This window comes from Papio anubis, chromosome 4, assembly GCF_008728515.1.
Source record: "Papio anubis isolate 15944 chromosome 4, Panubis1.0, whole genome shotgun sequence".
Taxonomy (NCBI): Eukaryota; Metazoa; Chordata; class Mammalia; order Primates; family Cercopithecidae; genus Papio; species Papio anubis.
In genome coordinates, this window is record NC_044979.1 from 97877157 (window position 1) to 97903249 (window position 26093).

The window sequence follows — 26093 nt, forward strand, 5'->3', positions numbered from 1 at the left end:
ATCACTTGAACCCTAGAGGCAGAGGTTGCAGTGAGCCAAGATCATGCCATTACACTCCAGCCCGGGTGGCAGTGCAAGACTCCTCAAAATAAATAAATAAATAAATAAATAAATAAATAAAATGTTAGACTAAAAAAAAAAATAGGCTGCCTAGCTACTTAATAAGTAGAAATATATATTTCTTCTAAGGAATAAAGTATAATTTAATATATTTTAAGAAATGTATATAGATATAATTTACATTTTTTTTTTGACTGAAGACAGGAATTCTAAATGGTTCAAATATCATAGCTGATTCTACCTGTGATCTAATTTTAAAATTAGAATTACTTTAGTTTTCCCCTGTAGGGGCTGGAGATGTAGGACATTACAGACTAAGATACATTAGCTTATTATTTTTGTGACCCTTGTGGATATTCTTTTCAGTAACTGGCAACTTCCTTAACTATTAAGTGTGAATCATGAATTCATATGAAAAGAATTTTTTGCATATTGACTAGGAAAATGATTTAGTAAATGTTTACTGAAGCCTATTTTACATAAAGTACTATGTTAGATATTATGTGGGCAATCACATAAGGCACAGTGGTATGCTTAAGGAGTTTATAATCTAGTAGATTGCTAGAAGTGTAATGGTAGTGTGCACAAAATTTTCACACCACCATAGGTAATCATCTGTAAACCATGGGAAGCTGAACAGATAATTTTATTTCATTAATGTTAAAAGTAAGCATTGAGATCAAACAGCGTATCTAAAATTATGTAGCTGGTAAATGTGTTTGGCTTTTTATTTAGTTCCTTTTGCCCTATTTTGTACTATTTTGACATGGACTAACACTGACCAGACAAGGCAAAATGTGATAAAGCTCCACATGAATAATAAGTTTAATTGCCTTAGAGTTGTTTCCAATCAAATATTTAGGGGGAAGACATTATGGAATAACTACACCTTTGAAAGAACAAACTGGAGGGGAGGAGAAGCAGAGCTAGGGAAAGGAAGCAGCAGCATTCTATGTAGATGGAAGAGCATTAAGACATATTTGGAGTTGAGAAATGGAGCACGTAGTCTGCGAACTGTGAGCAGTCTTGATCATTAGGACTTGTGTCTGTAATAGAGTAGCTTAGGCTTGAATGATAGCTTGAAGCCAGGTTTTAGGCCTAAAATGGAATTTCGGTGCTAGTTCTATTAAGAATTTTCTAGGAGAAAAGAGACTCAATCACAGTCTTTTTGAAAATAATTTGGCAGTATTGAAGAGGATTTAGAGGTGGGAAGGGTTTGAAGGTGAGGAAATCAGGTAGAAATATTCTTAAAATGAATTGATAAAGACCACCTCCTTTTGGGTACCTTCCCTGATCACCTGCCATTGAATGGATTATATATTTACTAGAGAAAGCTGTGAAAGACATGTTTAGGGAAGAACCATTGAAGAATGATTTTATTTGTATTTGTATCCATTAATGCTTAAACTGTAATAGGTGATCAGTGGGTGACTGCTGAATGAATGAATGATTTAGAGACTGAAAGTGTTGGAGAATGGAGAAACAGGAAAAGGGAAAAGTATTACAATATAGTTTCTCAGCTTTAGTCACAGTGTAGTCTGAGATTGAGTTCTGTTAACAGAAGTATGAAAGTAGGCTTGGGACATTAACTATCAATTTAAAAGGCAGATTTGGAACTTGGGAAAGAGAAAGTGGTACATTAGTTAATACTTGTGATTTATTCCCAGGGGGGTGATATTTGAAGGTATGGAAGAAAGTGAGTTTTCAGAGAGAATATTGAGAGAAGAGGCCAAAGAAGAAACTTTGGAGAATACTCATATTTGTATTGGGAAGAAAAAAACACACAAAAAAGGGCATGGGGTGATGAAAATATTCATGCAATTTCACATAAACCAAAGGAATAGTTTTAAGAACAAGGCAAGTTGGTCAATAAATGACAAATAATTCAGAGAAGTCAAAGAATTAGCTGAGGAAAATACATGGATTTAGTAATAGGAATTATTTTCATAAAGCAGTATAAACCAGATATCAAAGTTGCAAGGAGGGAGAGGTAATGAAAAAAAATAATGCAATTTCTTTCTTTATTCAGCTTCAATTGGCAGAGAAAGACAAAGAAATAAGTGGTCTGACTTCACATTTGGAAAACCTCTCCAGGGAGAAGGTATTGAGCAATGTAGTTAAAAAAATTTGTACCATATGAAACTGAATAATAATAGAACTTTATGAAGAGACACATTTTAAAGTTCATGTGACAGTACAGTGTTCAAATTTAGGAAAACGTGAAATTTCTAAAAATTACATGAAATGTTTATCTGGTTTTCTTTTATAATAGGAAACATTTTTGAAGTTGTTTAATGACTTACAGCAAAAGCTCACAGTCAGATAGAGCAATATATTGGTAATGTAAAAGACACTATAGTGCAGCATTTCTGAGTGTGGTCTGTGGTCCTTTTGGTGGTCCCCAGTCCCCTTTCAGGGGCCTGCAAAGACATGGTTTTCATAATAATACTACCACATTATTTGATTTTCTCCCTGCTGTTATATTCGCACTGTGTGAAAGCAGTGTGGAAAACTGCTTGTGTATGTATTATTATGAATTAAGGCAGTGGCACCAAACTGCTTTAGTAGTTATTGTATTCATCACCACCGTGTGCTCACAATAGAGAAAAAAAAGCCAGTTGTACTGAAGATGTTAAAACAGTAAAATATGTTAATTTTATTGATGCTTGACCCTTGGGTACATGTCTTTTTAGTATTCTGTGTGATTAAATGGAAAGTACCCCTAAAGTTCTTTTGTCGCCTAATGAAGTATGATAGTTAATAAAGGTAAAGTGCTTGTGTGGTTGAGTTGTGAGTTGAACTAGTCTCTTTTTTCATGGAAACTATTTTTACTTTAAAGAACAATTTCTATATTGAGACTTGGGTATTTGGCAGATATTTTCTCAAAGTGAAATGAAATGAGCCTGTTATTTTAAGGAAAAACAATTGATAATATTTTTCACCATTGATAATATTTAAGCTTTTAAGCAAAAACTAGAATTTTGAAAAAATTGTTATCTTCCACTGTGAGCTTGATGCTTTCCAATGTTTATAAACTTTTCTAATGAGATGGGTGTAATATTTAGACTGTATTTTTTTTTGTTGTATAGCAAAATTTGCCAGCATTTGGAAGATCCACATAATTCAGTGAACCAGCAGTTTTCCAAATGAGCAGCTATGTTGCAAAATCATGTATCATAAAAGAACCATTCTAAGTGCAAGTTAGACCTCAAGGTTGTATGGGGTTATTGTAATAGTTGTGAAATTCTGATTTTTCAACTATTACTACATTTTCCACATTTTTTCTTTGGCATTCTACTGTAAGAAAGAACCATCCTTTGTCCTTGTTTATATATGTCTGTGTGGTATTGTTCCAGTAACAATTTTCTGACGCCAAAACTGGTATTCTACAATTCAGTTCAATTCTGATACTAACTACCATGAGTTAGCGTAGACCCCACAGGTTAAGGGCTCAGTCCCACAGGACTGCTCCCGCTTTAGAGGCCAATTACAAGTGAAGTCCTCAGGCTACTGATAGCAATCATTTTCTTACACTTATTCACACATAAGTACTTAATAGCAAAAATTATTATGTACCATCAATAACAGTGAAAAAATAATGTGGCACACGTGGAATTTTCTACTTGTGGCATCATGTCAATGCTCAAAAAGTTTCAGTTTGGAACATTTCAGATTTTGGATTTTTTTATCAGGGAATGCTCATCCTGTGTATGCTTTTTCTCAACACTACTATATTCTGAAAATCATTCCGTATATGAAGTTCATACAAATCCTCCATCTTTTTTTTAAACAGGTGTGTAGTACTCCATTGTACATACCATAATTTATTCAACCAACCTCGTATATTTGGCCATTTAGGTAGTTTCTAATATTTTACAAATAATACTACAATGAAAGATTCTATGTAGCTACAGTTTTCTGGTGTTGGGGTAGTACCTTCAAGGTAAATTGCTGGAAGTGTGATTGCTGGTTTGAAGGGTAAATGCATGTGTAGTTTTGTTAGAGATTGCCAGATCCCCTTTCATAGAGTTTGTATTATTTTTTGTTTCCACCAGCAATGTATGAGAAGTGGACCTGTTTCCCATATAAATTGTAATCAGGTTTTCCAATTTTTGCATATGGGATAGATTAGGAATAGTATCTTAGTGTAGTTTTAGTTTGCATCTCTATTATGAGTGAGGTTAAACATCTTATCTTTTTTGTGAGTTTTTTGGCTCATTATTCTCTGATTTTTGGTTTGTTTTACTTACCTTGTTATATATATATTTTTTTCCCCTGTTAAGAGATACTAGCCCTTTATCTGTGATATATATGTAGTAAGGATTTTCTCTCAGTTTATTTGACTTTTGACAGTGCTCACTATGCTTACTTTTACCATGTAAATGTTCTTTATTTTTGTGTAAAGTGTGGTACTGCCTTGACCAGCAGTGTCAGCACCATCTGGAAACTTGTTAGAAATTCATATTCTTTGCTGGGTGCTGTGGCTTACGCCTGTAATCTCAGCACTTTGGGAGGCTGAGGCTTGTGGATCACCCGAGGTTGGGAACTCGAGACCAGCGTGGCCAACATGGTGAAACCCCGTCTCTATTAAAAATGCAAAAATTAGCCAGGCATGGTGGCTCATGCCTGTAATCCCAGCTACTTGGGAGGCTGAGGCAAGAGAATTGCTTGAATCTGGAGGCAGAGGCTGCAGTGAGCTGAGATCGTGCCACTGCACTCCAGCCTGGGCAACAGAGTGAGACTCTGTATCAACAACAACAACAAAATGCATATTCTTGGGTCCTGTTCCGGCCCTGCTGAATCAGCAGCTCTGGAGATGATGCCCCAAAATATGTGTTTGACAAAAACCCTCCAAGTGTTTCTGATTTATGCTCAATTTTGAAAACCACTGATGTGTTGCATTTGAATTTTTGTTTTCCACGGAAAGCATTCCCTACACCCAGGTTATAGAGGAGTTCACTTGTGTTTTGTTCTAATACTGATATAGTTTCAGTTTTTTTTTTTTTTTTTTTGAGATGAAGTCTTGCTCTATTGCCCAGGCAACAGTGCAGTGGTGTGAGCTTGGCTCACTACTACCTCTGCCTCTCGGGGTTCAAGCGATTCTCCTGTCTCAGCCTCCTGAGTAGCTGGGATTACAGGCTCCCGCCACCACACCTGTCTGATTTTTGTATTTTTAATAGAAACGGGGTTTTGCCATGTTGGCCAGGCTGTTCTCAAACTCCTGATCTCAGGTGATCCACCTGCCTCAGCCTCCCCAAGTACTGGGATTACAGGTGTGAGCCACCATGCCCAGCCAGTTTCAGTGTTTTGTTTTTTTTTTTTTTACATTAAAATTTCTTATCCATTTAGAATTTATTCTTAGATATCACAGAAGGAATGAATCTAAGTTTATCTCCTTCTAAATTGCTGTCTAGTTATCTCAATCCATTTATCAAAATGCCGGTTTCATGTCAGTGATTTGAGATACTAAATTTACTGTATAATAGATTTCCATGTGCAGTTGGGTCTCTTTCTATACTTTGAGTACTGTTCCATTGATCTGTCTGCTCATATGGTAGTACCATGATGTTTTAATTGTAAGAACTTTGTAGTCTATTTTAATATTTGGTTGGGTTAGTCCTTTCTCATAACTCTTTGTTTTCAGTGTTTTCTGGCTTTTTTCTCTTGAAGGGTTAGTTTTCCATATCAATTTTAATACCAACTTTTCTAGCTCTAGAAATGATTGTTGGTATTTTTATTGATATTGCATTAAGTATGTACATTAACTTAGGGATAACTAACATCTTGGTGATATTTCTACTTTTTAATAAAGAATAGGCAATACGGGATGTGTCGTTCAAATCTGTTTTGTGTCTTTCAGGAATTTTAAATAATTTTCTTCCTATGGGTTTGGAAGAATTCTTCTTCAAGTTTATTCCTAAGTATTTTTGTTTTTCCTTTTGAAAATGGGATTTTCTCTTTCATTGTATGTTGTAACTGGTTATTGTTTTTGAATGTGGGACTCTTGAACTTTTTGTAGCTTTTAATTTTTATGTAATTTCAAACTCAAGTTGAAAAAATAGTATAGTGAACTCTCATATATATTCTTTCCCCACCATTTGACAGTAACTGGAGGTGAAGACATAAGAGTCCCTGCATGTTGTATCCTCAGTACAAGGATGTTCTTTCAGCCATGTTACAGTTAACAGATTTAGGAAGTTTAACACTGACACAGTATTACCATCTAACCTACAGTACATATTAAAATCGTATCCTTAATACTTCGTTTATTGTTTATAGTCTTTTCTTCCCTGATCTAGGATCTAATCCCTGATCATACATTGCATTTAGTGATCATGTGTTTAGTTTTTCTTTATCTGGAACAACTTTATAGCCTTTCTTAACCTTGACATTTTTGAAAAATATGGGCCAGTTATTTAATATAATATTGATTTTGGTTTAATATTTCATCATGATGAAACTTAGGTTATGAATTTTGCCAGGAATGCTACAGAATTTAAATATCCTTCTCAATACTGGTAATCTTTCGTTATTTGGTTAAGGTATTGTCCACCAGGTTTTACTGATGTAACATTAATATTTTCCCTTTGTAATTAATAAGTAATTTGTAGGGAGATACTTTGAGACCATGTAAATATCTTATTCTTTATCAAACTTTCACCTGGTATTTTAATATCTATTAATGATCTTCTAACTCCATCATTCCTTCTATATTGATTAGAATTTTTCTGTAAGAAAGAGCTATCTTTTCTTTCCCCCTAATTTGTTTGTTTATTCATTGATTGTTATCATTGTAGACTCATGGATTCCTGTTTTATTCAGTGGGTTACAGTCTATTTTTATAATCATTTTGATACTCAGCTTGTATCAGATTTAACTAATAAGAGCCCCTGCAAACTAGCTCTTGTGGCTTTTTATTATGTCTTTCATTATTCTTTGAGCGCTTATTACTTTCTGGTGCAGAAAGATGTTCTAGGCTCATCTTGTTATTTTCCTGCCCCAGCCTGGAATCAGTCTTTTGTCCAAGGAGCCCTGTTCCATTTACTGGTGAATGTAGTTTAGAAACCAAGATCTGGGCTGTAGGTGTGCCCTCATTGATTCATAGTCCTTAGCAGACAGCTAGAAAATACGTTTCTCCCCCTCTCTTTATATTAAAAAATAGCAACACACACACACACACACACACACACACAAAACCCATGAGTAAATACTTATATCTCCAATTGTAGTCTAAAACTACAGCATAAATTCTAGTCTTCTCTCTTTCCATAATATAACTTCCTTTTCTAATTAGACTAGGAACCTGGTCTCAGTTTCCTTGATATATTTACTCAAGTGTTGAATACACAGAAAATAATTTCAGAATTGCTAACCCATAACACTGTGAAAAGCACATCTAACTAGAGTTCAACATTTGTTTCATTTTTTGGCGGGTGGGGTGGAGAGTGTAAAATTTACATATTTAGTTGTCCCATGGTGTACTCTCCATGCTCCTTTATTCTCAGAGCATCCCCGTAATGGCAGAGAAGAGGAATATATTATTTCTCCTGTTTACCAGTTGGGAATATTAGAAACATCCTTAACTTGTCAAATAATTTGTAAAACTGGGGTCACTGTGAGCCATTGTGGGTACCGAAGAAAAAAAGTATTTAGGCACCCTGGCAAAGGCAACCAGCTAAACAGACTTGTTCCTGGGAGCTGGAATAGTAAGAGGTGACTACTTCTGACAAAATCTGTTTCTTAAACTGTGGTGGCTTTCTATTTTAGGAAAATTATGAGTCAGCAGTTAATATTGTTTTGCTCAGTTAAGATAGCTACACTCATGTTTTCCATGCCTTTGTCAGTAGGAGAGATCCCCCAGGGATTCTTGACCATTTTTGTCTCTAGTACCCTTTGATATTTTGATGAAGTCTGTTTTCAGAAAATGATTTAGAATGAGTACAGCAAAATGTGTAGAATCACAAAGGAAACGCATTGTTGTGGTTATCAAAATATTAAGACAAATTTGTGATATATGTGATAGTAGAGTATGTGCGTATTCTTTTAAATGTTAAATAAGATTTAATAGCCTATCTAATAATGACTAGAATTTTGAAGCAGTGATGAATAGAAAGGCTATTTTGAGATGGCTACAACAAATGTAGTTCGAAACAAATGGAAGATTTAGCAGCATGTCTGATAATGACCATAATTTTGAAGTGGTGATGAATATCAAGGCTATTTTGAGATGGCTACAACAAATGTAATATGAAACAAATCTATTTGATTTCTGTAGGTGGCCAAATTGCAGGCACTACAACTATTATTGTGTTCTTTGGCCTACATTCCTAATGGAAGAAAATCCTAAATTTTAGTTAGAAGTTAGTGAGTAGATACAATGTTTTTGCCCATGTAAGTTCATGGACCTCCTGAAATCTAAACATGGACCCTTTGAGGGGCTTTGTGAATGCAAGTTTAAGAACCTTTTCTAAGTCCAGGTATTATGTTTTGGAGGGGAGAGTTCAGTCTTCTGATTTGCAAAAGAACCTAACCTCAACTGTCTTGTCCATGTTCATGCATTCTCTCTCCCCCATGAGGAATCAAAGCTACTTGTCACCAATCCTGTTCTTACCCTGAATCCTATTTGCAAGGGATTTATTGTATCTTTGATGGTAGAGTAGGCATATTAGATTAAACTCCCTATTAGGTTGGAACTCTCTATAAAGTTGCTTGACTGTACCAATGCAGCATAAATCTTTTGATGAAACCCTTGACTGTATTTCAGTAGTATGTTATTTGCTTACGGAAGAATTTAAACTCTACTTCTTTTTGCATAAACTTGATAGTAGAGTATGTGCTTATTCTTTTAAAAGCTAAATAAGATTTAATAGCATGTCTAATAATGACTATAATTTTGAAGTGGTGATGAATAGAAAGGCTATTTTGAGATGGCTACAACAAATGTAATTCAAAACAAATGGAAGATTTGGAAGTATTTTATTATCTCTAACTTCTTTTGTGCCTTTTTGGTTTTTTTTTTTTTTTTTTTGAGATGGAGAATCTTGCTCTGTCACCCAGACTGGAGTGCAGTGGAACGATCTTGGCTCACTGCAACCTCTGCCTCCTGGGTTCAAGCGATTCTCCTGCCTCAACCTCCTGGGTAGCTGGGACTACAGGTGTGTGCCATCATGCCGGGCTAATTTTTTGTATTTTTAGTTGAGACAGGGTTTCACTGTGTTAGCCAGTGTGGTCTTGATCTCCTGACCTCATGATCCGCCCGCATTGGCCTCCCAGAGTGCTGGGATTACAGGCATGAGCCACTGCACTCGGCCCTTTTTTTTTTTTTCCTTCTTTCTTTTGAATCGTGTTTGAAATATTTCTTGGATTTAACCTTTCTTTTTTTTCTGTAGTCACATACCAGTCTTGAATGACTACAGTAGCATCTCTGGGGTTTTTAGTCATGGCAGGAGATGAAGGATATCTTTTGAATGCCTGTCTTGTTCTAAATGTATCTCCTATTTCTCAATAGCCCTGTAAGGCTTAGAAAAGATAAATTCTTTAGGGTTATTAGTGCTGATCTGATGATCAAATCTAGGTCAACCTGATTCCAGTCTACCATGCTGTGCTGCCTTCCTACTAATTTGCTTCTTGTTTGCATATGCCCATTATTGTTTTGCTAGATTAACCTTACCAAGGACCATTTTTACCTGTTGTTATTGTTCAAAAACCTGAAGGCCCATTGTAGTAAATTGTATGACAGATTTGACACATCTGACCTCCAACTTGTCTTTTCAGCTATATCTCCTACCTGAGACAGGGTCTTGCCTTGCTCTGTTGCTCTCCAACTCCTGTGCTCAGGTGATCTTCCCTCCCAAAGTGCTGGGAATATGGGCATGAGCCACCATTCCTGGCTCCTGCTACTCTTAATATGTATCCTTCATTTACCAAGCCTGAAATATGTTATTCTTTCTCATATCTTCTGTATCCGTTTATTTACTTTATGTCTATAATGCTTTTTATCTGCTGGGTGAAAATTCCTGAGGATCCATCTCAAATGGCTCTTCTCTATAGTCTCTTCCTAGTATACAGTGTTTCCATTTTGATACATTGCATTTTACCTTCATCTCTATACTAGTCCACTTATCACAATTAGTTGTTAATTATTTATCTAGAGTTGTACCTTTTATTAGACTGAATTCCTTGCAGGCAAAATCCATTTCCAGTTAATCTTCGTATCTCTAGTTCCTAGTACGCTACCTGTTACATAATTGATGGTGTGCTAGGTATCTTGAATGAGTATTTTCTTTTTTTGCTTAAAATTTCACAAGTCTTATTTTTACAATAAAATAATGAATGATTGAAAGGCAGGAATGCCATCTTAACCTCACAGTTTTACACAGTACCTGGTGGAGTTGATACATGGACATGTATTTATGAATGGACTTGCTTAGAAAGAACGTTTAATTCCTCCATCTCTTACCAAACCTAAGCTGACTTGAATTTTTCTTAATGTTTGCCAGTTATGCTCTTGATGATGACTTTCATTTTAAGGTTACTTAGTCCATTTTTTGGATCATTTATATAGGTAAAAATGTGTTAACTTAGAGTCTCATCTCTACCCCCAAGAAATGAAAAGCAGCAAAACCAGCTAAACTTTCCAGACTAAATTTTTCATTCTTATATCCTTTGTTAATAAGGCCTCTGGTTGACTTTTTTTTTTTTTTTAACAGCTCTGTTAAGGTGCAGTTTACATGTAATATAATCTGTTCATTTAAATGCAGTTTGATGACTTTTGGCAAATGCATGTAGTTCTGTAACTACCATTTCACCCAAGCAGTGTAACATTTCCATTACTGCACAAAGTACCCTCTTGCTTATTTGCAGTCATCCCCTCCCGCTACCCCCCGTCCTAGAAAACCTCTGGTCTGCTTTCTGTCGCTGTTGTTTTATGGCTTCTAGTATTTCATGTAATTGCAATAATGCAGAATTTATCCATTCATTAGTTGATAGACATTAATCCTCTTACCAACTGATGGACATTTAAATTATTTCTGATATTTTGCTATTACAAGTAATACTGCTATGAACATTCTTACACAAGTCTTTTTGTGGACATATGTTTTCGTTTTTCTTGGGTAGATACCTAGGAGTGGAATTGCGGGCTTATATGGTAAGTGTATGTTTTTAATGAAACAGCCGAATTGTTTTCCAAAGTGGCTGTACCATTTTGTATTCCCACTGGCAGTGTATGAGCATTCCAGCTGCTCCATATCCTCACCAGCACTTGGTATTTTTGTCAGTCTTTAATTTTAGTCATCCTACTGGGTGTATATCTCGTTGTAGATTTTAGTTTTAATTTCCCTGATGACTAGTGATGCTGAGCATCTTTTCATGTGCTTACAGGCCATTTGTACATATTCCTTTGTGAAGTTTCTGTTCAAATCTATTTTTTTTTATTGCGCTGTCTGTCATCTTTGGTTGCGACAGTTCTTTATATATCCCAGATATAATTCCTTTGTCAGATATTTTGATGTTGTTTTCTTCCAGTCTGTGGTTTGTTTTTTCTTTTTTTTACAACATTATCTTTTGAAGAGCAAAAGCCTTGAATTTTGAGGTAGTCCAGTTTATCAGTATTTGTCTTAATGATTCATGCTGTTCGTCCTATCTTAAATTTTTGCCTAAATCAAGGTTATGAAGATATTCTATTTTTTTCTTCCAAAAGGTTTGTAGTTTTAGCTCTCTTACTTTAGATTTATGATCTATTTATTTTTTATATGGTATGATATGTAGTCAAAGTTTGTTTATAAATACCCAGTTTTTAAACATCATGTTGAAAAGACCATCCTTTTCCTCCATAGAATTTCCTCTACATCTTGAGGTATTTTAAATGTTGAAAATACTCTATAAGTATGGGTCTACTTTCAGAATCTATCTTCTATTTTATTGATTTTTACCAAGGGTCAGAAAACTAAGGCCTATGTGCTAAATCTGGCTTTATATAAATAAAGCTTTATTAGCACATGGCCATGCCCATTCATGCAGGTATCATCTATGACTGCAACTGCAGAGACAGATTTCAGTAGTTGCAACAGAGACTGTGTGGCCTACAAAGGTGAAAATATTACTGTTTGGCCCTTTGCAGAAAAAGATTGCCAACTCCTTATCTATTTTCTTATGCCAATACTCTACTGTTTTGTTTACTGTAGCTTTATAATACGTCTTGAAATCAGGTTGCATAAGTCCCCCAACTTTGTTCTCTCTCTTTTTTTTTTTTCCCTTAAACGCCATCTTTAAGGGAAAAGCCACTCGTCTTCCAGGCTGAAGTGAGTGGCTTGATCATGGTTCACTGCAGCCTCGACCTCTTGGGCTCAAGTGATCCTCCTGCCTCAGTCTCTGAAATAGCTGGACTACAGGCATGTGCCACTGTACCTGGCTAATTTTTTTCTTGTTTTCTTTTCTTTTTTTTTTTTTTTTTTTTCCCTGAGACAGGGTCTTACTCTGTCACCCAGGCTGTAGTGCAGTGGTGCCATCATGGCTCACTGCAGCCTTGACCTCCCAGACTCAGGTGATCCTCCCACCTCAGGTTTCTGAGTAGCTCGGACTATAGGCACATGCCATCACACCAAGCTAATTTTTGTATTTCATGTAGAGTAAGGATTTTGCCATGTTGCCCAGGCTGGGCTCAAGTGATCCATCCACAGCCACCCAAGTGCTGGGATTACAGGCATGAGCCACTGTGCCTGGCCATTTTAAAATGTTTTCTTGAGATAGGGTCTCACTGTGTTGTCCAGGCTTGTCTCAAACAGGCAATTCTCCTGCTTCGGCCTCCCAAGTGCCACGTTGTGAAAATCATTGAGAAACAGGAAATGAAGGTGGCTTGTCCAATGTGATTCTAAGGCCTGAGGAATTGTACGGTGGCCAATAGTCACACACATCCCATTAGTAACTACTTATTTAGGAATGAAATAAACACATTACTTTTTTTTTCAATTTATGTGTAGTTTTTTTTTTAAATGGTCACTAAATTTGTTAGAAGACAAATACTTAACAGTCAGTAAATCCTTACTTAACATCATAGAGCAGTTGTTAGAAACTGCAACTTTAAGTGAAAGGACTTACAGCAGGTTGAAAGAAATAACACCTCATGATCCACCCACCTCGACCTCCTAAAGTGCTAGGATTACAGGCATGAGCCACTGCACCTGGCCCCCTTTTTTTTTTCTTTCTTTTGAATTGTGTTTGAAATGTTTCTTGGATTTAACCTTTCCTTTTCTTCTGTAGTCACATGCCAGTCTTGAATGACTACAGTAGCATCTCTGGGGTTTTCAGTTATGGCAAGAGATGAAGGATATCTTTTGAATGCCTGTCTTGTTCTAAATATATCTCCTATTTCTCAGTAGCCCTGGAGTTACAAGCATAAGCCACCATGTCCAGCCTGTTCTGCTTTTTACATATGGGCTATTACAGGACCTTTGTATTTCTGTGTACATTTTAGAATTATTTTGTCAATGTGTACAAAAGCCTACTGGGATTTTATAGGTATTGCATTGTAACTATAGTTAATTTGGGGGGAATTAATAGTGTAAAAATACTAAGTTTCTAGTCCATGAACATGTTATATGTCTCCATTTGTTTATGCTCTTTTTGATGCATTATTTTGTTTAGTGTAGAGGCTTTGCACATCTTTTGTATATTTCTTCCTAAACATTTTATCTATTGATTTTACTCTAAGTAGAATTACTAAAAATATCATTTTCCAATTATTTATTGTATGTACAAATACAGTTGATTTTACATATTGATCTTGTATACTGCAACCTGACTAAATTGTTTACACTCATTTTACAAAAAAAAACTCCTATTTTTTTTTCGAGACGGAGTCTCACTGTGTCACCCAGGCTGGAGGGCAATGGCGCGATCTCGGCTCACTGTAACCTCTACCTCCCAGGTTCAAGCAATTCTTTCTGCCTCAGCCTCCTGAGTAGCTGGGACTACAGGCGTGTGCCACCACGGTTGGCTAATTTTTTTGTATATTTAGTAGAGACGGGATTTTACCATGTTAGCCAGGATGGTCTCTATTTCCTAACCTTGTGATCCACCTGCCTCGGGCTCCCAGAGTGCTGGGATTATAGGCATGAGCCACTGTGCCCGGCCATTTTTCTAGTTTTTATAGATTTTTTGGAATATTTCACATTCATCCTCATACCATTGTGAATAAAGATTATTTTACTTCTTCCTTTCCAATCTACCTTAATTTTGCCTTGATCCACTGGCTATTTTGAATGAAAGTGTTGAGAGCAGACATCATTGCCTTATTATTATTGGATCTCATTATGATCTTCAGTAGAATCATTTAGTTTTTCACCATTAAGGGTCACAGTAGGTTTTTTTTAGGTGGCTTTTACGAGGTTAAAAAAGTTCCTTTTTATTCTTTAGTTTCTGAGATTTAAAAAAAATCATGAATGACTTGGATTTTGTAAAATATTTCTTCTGCATCAATTGAAATTATCATATTTCTTTTTCTCCTTTATTAAAAGGTAAATTACATTTATTGATTTTTGGATGTTGAACTGCATTTGGTTTTTGGATGCTAAAGTGACTTTTTTTTGGTGATAAAGTCCATTTGATCAGGTTTTATTTTTTAATATTGGGTTTGACTTGCTATAAGCTAAGGCTTTTGCATCAATATTTATGAGGGATAAGGTCTCTAGTTTTTTTGTGAAATCCTTGTTTTTGGTATAAGAATAATACTGGCTCTGTAAAACAAGTTAGGAAATGTTTCTTTGTATTTTGAAAGAGTTTATACAGGACATACGTTTATAAAAAAAATCTTAAATGATAGAATTTACATTTTTCTTTTTTTAAGGAGACTTTTTGGCCAGGCACGATGGCTCATGCCTGTAATCCCAGCACTTTGGGAGGCCAAAGTGGGTGGATCACGAGGTCAGGAGTTCAAGACCAGCCTGACCAACATGGTGAAACCCCATCTCTACTGAAAATACAAAAATTAGCCAGGCATGGTGGTGCGCACCTGTAATCCCAGCTACTCAGGAGGCTGAGGCAGGAGAATCGCTTCAACCCAGGAGGCAGAGGTTGGAGTGAGCCAAGATTGCGCCATTGCACCCCAGCCTGGGCAAAACTGTGTCTCAAAAAAAAAAAAAAAAAAAAAAAAAAGAAGACTTTTTATTCATAGCTAAGTTGTAAGAGATTCACAGTTTACCCTAAATTAACTCAGTGAGAATGATGTACTTTTCTTGGCACAAATAAATTTGAAAATACATTGGCTTTATCCTGCTTTCTGATTTTGTTATATGTGGAGGATACATTTATGAGAAGTTGAGAGCCAGCTTTTCTAACTGTATTTCCAATTGCATTCCAACTTCATAATAGGAAATAATTTTATTGTTATATTTTGACTAAATGTTTAATAGTACTGTACTTATGAAATCTTTTATTGCTTTGCTTATTCATCTTTGTTTTTGTTAATTTTAGGAACTTAAAAGGAGTCTAGAAAATCAAGCAGAAAGGAAAATGGAAGGTCAGAATTTCCAGAGTCCTCAATATCTCAACACATGCTCAGAGCAAAATGGTTATGTTCTAACACTATCAAATGCACAACCAGTTCTGCAATATGGTAATCCTTATGCATCTCAGGAAACAAGAGGTTATTACAGTATTTTTGGTTTGGGGTTAGCTGCATCTGGAGATTTTTTTATGGTTTATATTTTCATAGATTAGCAAACTGCTGGTATAATCAACTCTAATACAAACATTATTTTATTTGTATAATTAGCAGTTTTAATATTTAACAGTGTAACTGGCCTCATCTATAAGTGATGCACCATGAGATGAGTAGTTTATTTGCTTATTACATATAGTTCACAATTTAAAAAATCACCTGGGTTAAAAATAAAAACATATTTTTTTCATGTACCAAAGTGGTTCTTTATATACTGTTCATCATATCTATACATACAGATGTTAATTTTAGTAACCGGTTTCACTGTACCCTTCCAAACATTTTATTACAGATGGAGCAGATGGTGCTTTTTACCCAGATGAAATACAAAGGCCACCTGTGAGAGTCCCTGCTTGGGGACTAGAAGACAATGTTGTCTGCAGCCAGCCTGCTCGAAACCTTAGTCGACCTGATGGCTTAGAGGACCCTGAGGATAGCAAAGTAATTTTGAATTTTCATTGTGTGAGCCTGTCCCTTTTTTATTTTTTAGCTTATGTAGAGAGTTAAGGGTTTGTGTGCATATGTGTATCTTTGTGTGTGCATGTGTGTGTGTGGAAGGAGAGTGTGTACTTGAGCCTGCACACAATTGCCTACTTGATTTTTGGAAAAACCTGCTTGTATTTAAATTAGAAAAAAATCTACCAGTATGCTTCAGACGTATACTTTAGGAGTTATATACTAAAGTAAAAGATTAAGTTTAGGGAATAATCTCAGAATATTGTAGTTATCAGATAGTTTAATCTTAAACATCACTAAGTAACTTACTATATTCTTCTGATTATAGATGTACTAGGCTTGAAGCAGCAAAGTGTTAATGGCAATATTATGTTTCCTTACAGCAGCTCTTTTTGGATAATAGTTTCTTTTCTTCATAGAAGCTCTTTTTGGATTTCCTGTGCATTAAGATGAATTTAAAAGAAATGCTTTATCGTGCTCTTTGCAAGTACAGTGGTATCATGACCTGTTTCTTATTTAATCTAGTTTGCTGCATTTAATTGCTATTAACCTTTGCAGAAACTGATCAGTGTTCAGACAGGCATGATTTTAGCCCTAGTGCTCAACACCCATAATGGAGAAAAATGTATTTCTCCCTCCTGCCTTTTGGCCTCCTATGTCCATTACTGGGAATAATTAGGAAAACTGTCAGAACTTTTGTAGCCTATTTAAGGTCTAGAGTATCATCTTACTGCTTTTTCACACCTTTACCTCACATTTTGCATATTTAATCTGATCATTCTTGGCACAGATGTTACATGTGACAAGACTTTCTCTTCTGTAGTCATCTGCTTCAGTTTAATTAGCAGAATGTTCTTTCTGATCTGTGTGCTTTGCCCTCCTGCAAACCCATGAGAAGCAGTGTTAGAGTCTTGTGCTCATTTGCTGACATGCTTAGATTTGGTAATGAGATGGAGGACTTTTAATATGCACACCTTGAGTAACTTTATTTTGCAGTCAGAAGATTTTTCACATTAGAAAGTAATTCTTATGTATATTCAGAATTTAAAAAAATTATTGTCATTACAACAATAAAAAATCACTTGCAAATGAAGTGTTTTAGTAAGTAAGTTTAGTAAGAATATGGAAAGCAAATTTGAGTTAATCTGTTCTTTCTTTCTGTTTCTCTGCCCTGGGAGTGATTAATAGCCACAGGCCCCAGCACTTTTGAGTCAGGGTTGAGGTGACCTACCTACTCTTTCAGCCTACCCTGGTGCCTACACCTGCCGTGTCTCCTCTCTTCTGCACCAGAAACTGTGGTCAATTGTCAGATCAAAAACCTTTTGTGGCTCCCATTTACCTAACTTTAACATCATAATTATGACAGCAGCAAACATTTCTATACCCCTCTTTGCCATTAATGCTGAGCTCTTTAGATAGAGTCACTTATTGGTTCTTCATAGCAGTTCTTCATAGCAGTCCTGTCACAACTTTATAATGGAGGAAACCGAGAGACAGATTAAATAGCTTGCCCCAAATCACATAGCTGCTGTAGGCAGAGACAGGTAGAGACAACCTCATGAGATTGGCTATAAAAGCTGTGGTCTTAGCTACCTGTCAAATGGACTAAACCAGAGGTTTTCCTACTTTCTTAGTTCATGGCACCCTTAGCATGTCAGTAATTTTTTTTTCACAGTAACTCCTACGCTAAAAGAAGGACAGTAAGTCCTCACTTAATGTCATATATAAGTTACTGGAAATTGTGACTTTAAACCAAATGATGTATAACAAAACTAGTTTTTTCCCTCATCAGCATTATAATGAACCGACAAAAGAAATGATGTTACTTCTTTCAACCTGCTGTAAGTCCTTCATTTAAAGTTGCAGTTCCTAAGAACTGCTCTATGATGTTAAGTAAGGACTTACTGACAGTTAAGTATTTGTCTTCTAACAAATTTAGTGACTATTAAAAAAAAAAAACTACACCTAAATTGAAAGAAAATTAATGTGTTTATTTCATTCCTAAATAAGTAGTTACTAATGGGATGTGTGTGACTATTGGCCACTATACAACTCCTCAAGCCTTAGAATCAGATTGGACAAGCCACCTTCATTTCCTGTTTCTCACTGATTTTCACAATGTGGCACTTACTTTATATCACAGCAGCTGCCAAAACCAGCATCTCAAAGATAAGATGACATTGAAAGGAATGGGTAGCACTATTCAAAGTTGAATCTGTGAGCCGTCTCCAACGATTCTAGTTGTTCACGTGGTATATGACAAATCCACATGCTCCTCAACTTACAATGGTGTTACATCCTGATAAACCCATCATAAGTTGAATATGTGTTTTCGACTTGAAGGATATTTTCAGCTTACAGTGGGTTCATCGGAACGTAACTCCATCATAAGTTGAGGAACGTACTGAATGTGTATTGCTTTTGTGCCATCTTAAAGTTCAAAAATTGTAAGTCTAGCCATTGTGTGTTGGAGGCCAACTCTAATGAGTATTTCTGTGTACTTCTGCATATATAATATCTTTAGAAAATTTAACTTATCCCACAGTAATCCTCGGAATTTACTGTGGTGCCCTAGGTACTTTCATACCTCATTTTGGGAACTATGGGTCTAAATCGTTGCTTCTCAAAAAAGTGGTTTGTAGACCAGCAGTAGTGGTATCTCCTAGGAGTATGTTGGAAATACAGAATCTCCTGCCCCACTCCAGCCCTACTGAGAATCAGACGGCATTTAACAAAATCTTTAGGCGATCATATGATTTTTAACATTTGGGATACACTATTTTAAAACTTCCTAACCCTAATCGTTCAAGGCCAGATTATTTTCTCTTCCCTTAATTCATATCTTACTTTCTAGTTGTGTTCTTGCATTTCTTAGTGTTTCTCTTCTACTTTCATTCCTTTCTCCTCTGTCTCTTAAAGATGAAAGCCCACACATTCTATTAATATGTGGCTTATTTGAAACTTTCCACATGAGCCCTTCACTGTGAACCCCTAAACTGAAGACATTTTTTGTTGATAGACAGTTTTTTCTTTTTTCTGGTGAGTTGTAGCTTTTATTCTCAGAAGGGTCTGTGACTCCAAAATGATTGAGAACCAGTGCTTGAGAGAGTCAAGGCCTGTTTCCCATTTATCATGATGCACTGTTTGAGTTTTTGCCTTTCTCAAATTTGCCATTTTTCGTGTATTACCTTACGTTTTAAATTTAATTTTAATGTGTTTTCTGTTCGCAAAAATAGTGTGTGGTTACAGTCAATTTCATCTTTATCAAGAGTGCCAAGACAGTTCAAGAGGAAAAGAATAGTGTTTGCAACAAATGGTACTGGGAAAATTGTATATCCAGTTCGATGAAAGAGTGAAATTAGACCCTTGACTCATATCCTGTGCAGAAATTAACTCAAAATTGGATTTTAAATGTAAGAGCTAAACTACAAAACTCAAAACATATAGATAAATCTTTATAACTTGGATTAGGCAGTAGTTTCTTAGATATGACACCAACAGCATAAGCAACAAAGAAAAAATAGATATAGGTTGACTATCCCTCATCCAAAATGCTTGGGACCAGAAATATTTCAAATTTCAGATTTTTTCAGATTTTGGAATATTTGCATTATACTTACCAGTTGAGCACTTCTAATCTGAAAATCCAAAGTCCACAGTGCTTCAGTGAGCATTTCCTTTAAGTGTCATCTCAGTGCTTAAAAAGTTTTAGATTTTGGAGCATTTTGCTCTTCAGATTTTTGGATTAAAGATATTCAGCCTATAATTGAATATGTCATCAAAAGGATTAAATGAATCTTTGCTGTTCCATTTAAAATTTTTTACACACAGTTATTTCCAACAGATAATATATAGCTGGTTGGCATCTCTTAATGCTGAATATTCCCTTTTCTATACCATATTAGTATAATACCTTTTATATAGTAGAGGCTTTTTAAATGTTATTAATGAATTTAGTTTAAAGAAATGTGTTTGTTCCATTTTTGCCTATTAAACTATTTAAAATTCAGGCCATCTTAGAAAAGTAATTGTTGGGCTGGACATGGTTGCTCACGCCTGTAATGCCAGCACTTTGGGAGGTCTAGGCAGGCAGATCACTTGAGGCCAGGAGTTTGAGACCAGCCTGGCCACATGGCAAAACCCCATCTCTACTAAAAATACAAAAAAAATTTAGCTGGGCATGGTGGCACATGCCAGTAATCCCAGCTGCTTGGGAGGCTGAGGCATGAGAATTATTTGTATCTGAGAGACAGAGTTTGAAGTGAGCCAAGATTGTGCCACTACACTCCAGCCTGGACAACAGAGCAAGACTCTGTCTCAAAAAAAAAAAGAAAAGTAGTTAATTTTTTGTGGTAGCTTTATTGAGATATAATTTACATATTGTACAATTAGCCATTTAAAGTATACAATTTAGTGGTTTTTAATATATTCACAGAGTTGTGTAACCATCACCATATTCAATTTTAGAACATTTTCCTCATTACCAAAAGAAACCCTGTACCTTGTAGCAGTTAACCTCTTCCCATTTATTCCCACCAGCCCAGGAAACCCTCAGTCCACTTTGTTTCTCTATAGATTTGTCTGTTCTGCACAGTCATATAAGTCAAATCATAAAATTGTTATCTTTTGTGACTGGTTTCTTTCACTTAGTATGTTTTCAAAGTTACCCATGTTTTAGCATGCATCCATGTTCAACATGAAGAATGGGTTTTATTCTTGTTTGTTGGTTTGGATGTATAGATTGAGCGTCCAAAACCCGAAACTGAGTGCTGACATGATACTCAAAGGAAATGCTTACTGGAGCATTTTGGATTTTCAAATTTGGGATGCTCAGCTGGCAAGCATAATGAAGTATTACAAAATCTGAGAAAGTCTGAAATCTGAAACACTTCTGGTCCCAAGCATTTTGGGTAAGGGAGACTCAACCTGTCCCACATTTTGTTTACCCATTCATCTGTTAGACATTTGGGTTATTTCACCTTTTGGTTATGGCATACATGCTTTTGTTTGTGTAACTTTTCACTTCTTTGGGGAAAGTGGAATTACTAGGTCAGTTCCACTAGTAGTTGCTGGAGTAGAAATGCTAGGAGTGGAACTGCTGGGTCATGTGGTAACACTTAGGTTTATCTAAACCTTTTGAAAAACTGCCTGATTGTTTTCCGCAGTAGCTGCATGACTCTACATTCCCGTCAGTAGTGTGTGAGCGTTCCACTTACTCCACATCCTCAGCCACACTTGTTACTGTCTTTGTGAAATGGTTCATCGTCGTGATTTTGATTTGCATTTTCCTGGTGGTTAATGATGTTAAGCATCTTTCATGTGCTTGCTGGCCATTTGTATATCCTCTTTGGAAGAATATCTGTTCAAATCCTTCTGCCGTTTTCAAATTGGGCCCCTTATTAGAGAATATGGTTTGCAAATATGTCTCCCATTCTGTGGGTTGTCTTCACTTTTATGATGGTGCTGTTTGCAGCACAAAACTTTTAGTTTTAGTGAAGCTGAATTTATGTTTATTTTGTTGCTTATACTTTTCTGTTATACCTAAGAAACCATTGTCTCCAAGGTTTTTAATTTACTCCTGTGTTTTCTTATAAGGGCTTTATAGTTTTAGCTCTTGTATTTGGTTTTTGGTCTATTTTCAGTTAATTTTTGAATATGGAGCAAAGTAAGTAAAGCTTTTGAAAACTAATAGAGCTTTGCAAAATTATTTTTAATTTTTGAATATGGAGCAAAGTAAAACTTGAAAACAGAGATTTGCAAAATTATTTTCTTTCTGATTTTAAATACTTTTAAATTAGATAAATGATATAGTTCAATGTTATTTCTTCATTGATTTATTACTAGAATTGAATGTCTGACAAAGCATAAACAATACATCTCATAAGAAGAGGAGGAATACTGACTAATATTGTATAGTAATACAAAGGTTTGAGGGGCAATTTAAATAAAAGTTTTAAATAAAAATTTTAAATAAAAGTTACCCAGAGTCATTGGGTACTCTCTTTTCCCTTATGTATTGATTTTGGTCTTAGCAAATATATAAATTTCTTAAAGTGTGAATGCTCTTGAACTAAAGTAATAATTACCAACTTAGTAAGAGTTTTGTTAAGTGGTAAAACTTTCTTCCTTGATATTCATTACTAATTCCTGAATGATAACTAAGTATTTCAATTAATAGTTCCTAGCAGAGGTAGAATTACAACACGGTTTGGGAAATGCTGAGTAGATAGAGTCCCACAGTCTGGATACTAATAATACAGATGATGTAACTCAGTCATTAACCCCTGAGTATGTATTCCCATAACTTGATTATGATAGATGGCATTTTTTTTTATTGTGGTAGAATAAATATAAAATTTGCCATCTTAGCCATTTTTAAGCATATAGTTCTGTAATGTTAACTTTACTGCTGTGCAGCCAGTCTCTGGAAACTCTTCATCTTGCAAAACTGAACTCCTTACCCATTAAACAACAATTCCCATTCCCTCTTCCTCCAGCCCCTGAAAACCACCAGTAATTTGAATTTGACTACTCTGGGTACCTTATGTAAGTGGAATCATACGGTATTTGTCTTTTTGCGAATGGCTTATTTCACTTAGCATAATGTCTTCAAGGTTCATCCATGTTGTAAACGTGTATCAGAATTTCATTCCTTTTGAATAAGGGTAAATAATATTCTACCCTATGGATATATGCCACGTTTTGTTTATCTGTGCCTATATCAATAGAAATTTGGGTTGTTTGTACCTTTTGACTATTGTGAATAACGCTGCTGTGAACATGGGTTCGTGATTGAACATATCTGTTCAAGTCCTTGCTTTTAGTTCTTTTGGGCATATACCCTGATGTAGAATTGCTGGATAATATGGTAATTTTATTTTTAATTTTTTGAGGAACTACCATGTATGATCATGATTGTATTTTGAAGTTAGTGTGATCTAACCCTAGTTTATTTTCTAACAGGTTATAACCCCCTTTACATTAGGCCAGGCAGGTGACTCATGCCTGTAATCTCATCACTTTTGGGGAGGTCAAGGTGGGAGGATTGCTTGAGCCCAGGAGTTGGAAACCAGCCTGGTTAACATAATGAGATCCTGTCTCTTAAAAAAATATGCCGAGTGTGGTGGTACACTCTGGTAGTCCTAGCTACCTGGGAGGCTGAGATGGGAGGATTGCTGGAGTCCAGGAGGTCGTGGCTGCAGTGATCCATGACTGTGCCACTGCACTCCAGTCTGGGTGACAGAGCAAGACCTTGTCTCAAAAGAAAAAAAAATTACTATTAAATGTCCAAGGTGGTCACATGCTTTTAATAAGAAAACAAGAATGTTTTTGTACAGAGTATATCCTGAGCAGATAATGAGAAGTTTTTGGGTTTCAGATTGAGCGTCAGTTTATCGTAGCTTGTTTCCTTTGCTTAAAAACCAGTTTGTAATGGAAAGAGTATTGTGCTGATGGGTGTAAAGGTAGATGAACACAATAGGGCGTTTAGATCTTTAAATGGATTAAAGTAATATTAATAAAAGTTTTCTGAAAAGGTTTTTCTTAAAATTTGGAATTGTTCATAAATATATTTCAGTATGGTATTCTCAATAAAATTTGCTTACAAGATTATTTTAGTAGTTTAGCTAAAAGACTAGGTGGTGATATTTTAAAATGTGCTGTTAAACCCTTTGGGTTTGTAAGTTTCAGTGCTGAAACTGATAATTTAATAATTTGAGGTAGAAGTATTTCTAAAACAGAATACATGATTCTCTGGCTTTCATTTAATATAACCTTGATGATTAAGGTTTATTTAAAAAATCAATGTTACATGGTGTCATATTCTTTTAAGATGCATAGTAAGGCTGTGTGATCTGTTACCAATAGTGAAATGCCTAACATCGGATATTTCGAGTTCTTGTCTTGCTTTTCTCTTTTTCCCAATAGCTTTTTTTTTTTCCTAAACTGCCAGTCAGCCTGCTTATAATAGCTTCATTTCCCAATTAAAGTATTTTTAATCTACTATGGCTCTGAAACTAACCAGGCTTGTTGAGTAAAATAGAATAAATGTATTCTCGGCCGGGCGCAGTGGCTCAAGCCTGTAATCCCAGCACTTTGGGAGGCCAAGACGGGCGGATCACGAGGTCAGGAGATCGAGACCATCTTGGCTAACACGGTGAAACCCCGTCTGTACTAAAAGATACAAAAAAAAAAAAAACAAAACTAGCCGGCCGTGGCGGCGGGCGCCTGTAGTCCCAGCTACTCGGGAGGCTGAGGCAGGAGAGTGGCGTAAACCCAGGAGGCGGAGCTTGCAGTGAGCTGAGATCCGGCCACAGCACTCCAGCCTGGGTGACAGAGCGAGACTCCGTCTCAAAAAAAAAAAAAAATGTATTCTCAGGTAAAGATTTCACTCATCATTTTGCCTGTCAATATCATGAGAAACGTTATTATATGTATTGGCTTCTTAAGAGTGCTTACTGCATACTCTCTGATTTCAGCCTATGTTTTGAGTAGATGGTTCATGTTTTATTTCATGAGAACTTATTGTTTCTCATTATAACATGTAGAATTATACTCTTGAACCCCTCTCCTCTTTTATTAGGTAATAGGTGGTAGAAGATAACAGAGTAATCGAGTTATCATTGCCAAATTATACATGACTTAGAAAGTATAAATTACTTCTACTTTTTTTCCCCTCCAGGTATTTAACGAGCAGGATTAACATGTCTGACAGGTTGTCTGAATCTGAAACCTTAGCTACAAACTCTACTGTTAGCTGATTCATGGAAGCAGTAAATTGGTGTAGGCTGTTAGCTGTTATAAAACAGGAAAAGAAGGTTATGAGATTTTTGGTTCCATTACATTTTTGGCCTTTGGAAAATTGTGTTCTATCTTAAATATTTGTCATTAAAAATTCTAAAAAATATATCAAGACCTGCCCCGTTTTATCTTTTCCCATTATTTTCTTCAACATTTCATAATTTTGGATTTTTGTTTTTCAAAGATGAGTGAGAAACTTTTGTTCCTTATCACTGATTTGTAGTTATTTAAGCATACTCAGTGTTTCAGAGATTGTTGCTGGGAGGCCTAAATCTGGGAGCTAGAGTAACCTGGCACAGAATCAGAATTCACTGTCAGCAGATTCAACTACTTTCTCATCTTCCTTCTTTGTATCTACAGACTTAAAAGCTATCTGGGGCCGGGCACGGTGGCTCACGCCTGTAATCCCAGCACTTTGGGGGGCCGAGGCAGGCGGATCACGAGGTCAGGAGATCGAGACCATCCTGGCTAACACAGTGAAACCCCGTCTCTACTAAAAAAAAAAAAATGCGAAAAATTAGCCAGGCGTGGCGGCGGGCGCCTGTAGTCCCAGCTACTCGGGAGGCTGAGGCAGGAGAATGGCGTGAACCCGGGAGGCGGAGCTTGCAGTGAGCCGAGACCGCGCCACTGCACTCCAGCCTGGGCGACTGAGGGAGACTCCGTCTCAAAAAAAAAAAAAAAAAAAAAAAAAAACTATCTGGATTTTAGTTACTTGATTGAATTTTTGAAGTATATAAAGGATTCCTGTTTTATCTCCCAATTTAATCCCCCATTAGGTTATCTGTCCTGTTTTCCTTTTGCTCAGTTATATCCTATGGGACTCATAGATAAACAAAAGTATTTTACCTCTTCTTTTACTTTTCAAGAGGGGAATATTGTCAGAAGGATAGTCAAGTACCAGAAATACTCATTTTGTCTTTTGTTTGTTCACTTTGCACTTCACACCATATATACTTTTTTGGTGCTCCTTCCCATAACAGACTTAACTGACCCATTAATAGCAGCTCTGGGGCAAGCATGCCTACCTAGTAACATAAAGACTTCATCAGGGCCGGCTACA

At 36.0% G+C, this 26093-nt stretch overlaps 1 protein-coding gene across 11 annotated transcripts in view; it reads left to right on the forward strand.

The window, feature by feature from the left end:
* Positions 1-26093, forward strand: part of TAX1BP1 (Tax1 binding protein 1) — a 92185-nt gene that overhangs the window by 62276 nt on the left and 3816 nt on the right. For 3 of the 11 annotated variants that reach the window (XM_021935229.2, XM_021935231.2, XM_021935238.2), the window contains 3 exons: positions 2090-2161; positions 15532-15703; positions 16071-16240. In XM_021935229.2, coding sequence (XP_021790921.1) covers positions 2090-2161; positions 15532-15703; positions 16071-16240 — 414 coding nt within the window. The remainder of the gene's footprint in view (positions 1-2089; positions 2162-15531; positions 15704-16070; positions 16241-26093) is intronic. The other 8 variants (XM_021935237.2, XM_021935239.2, XM_021935230.2 and 5 more) reach the window with 7 other exon arrangements.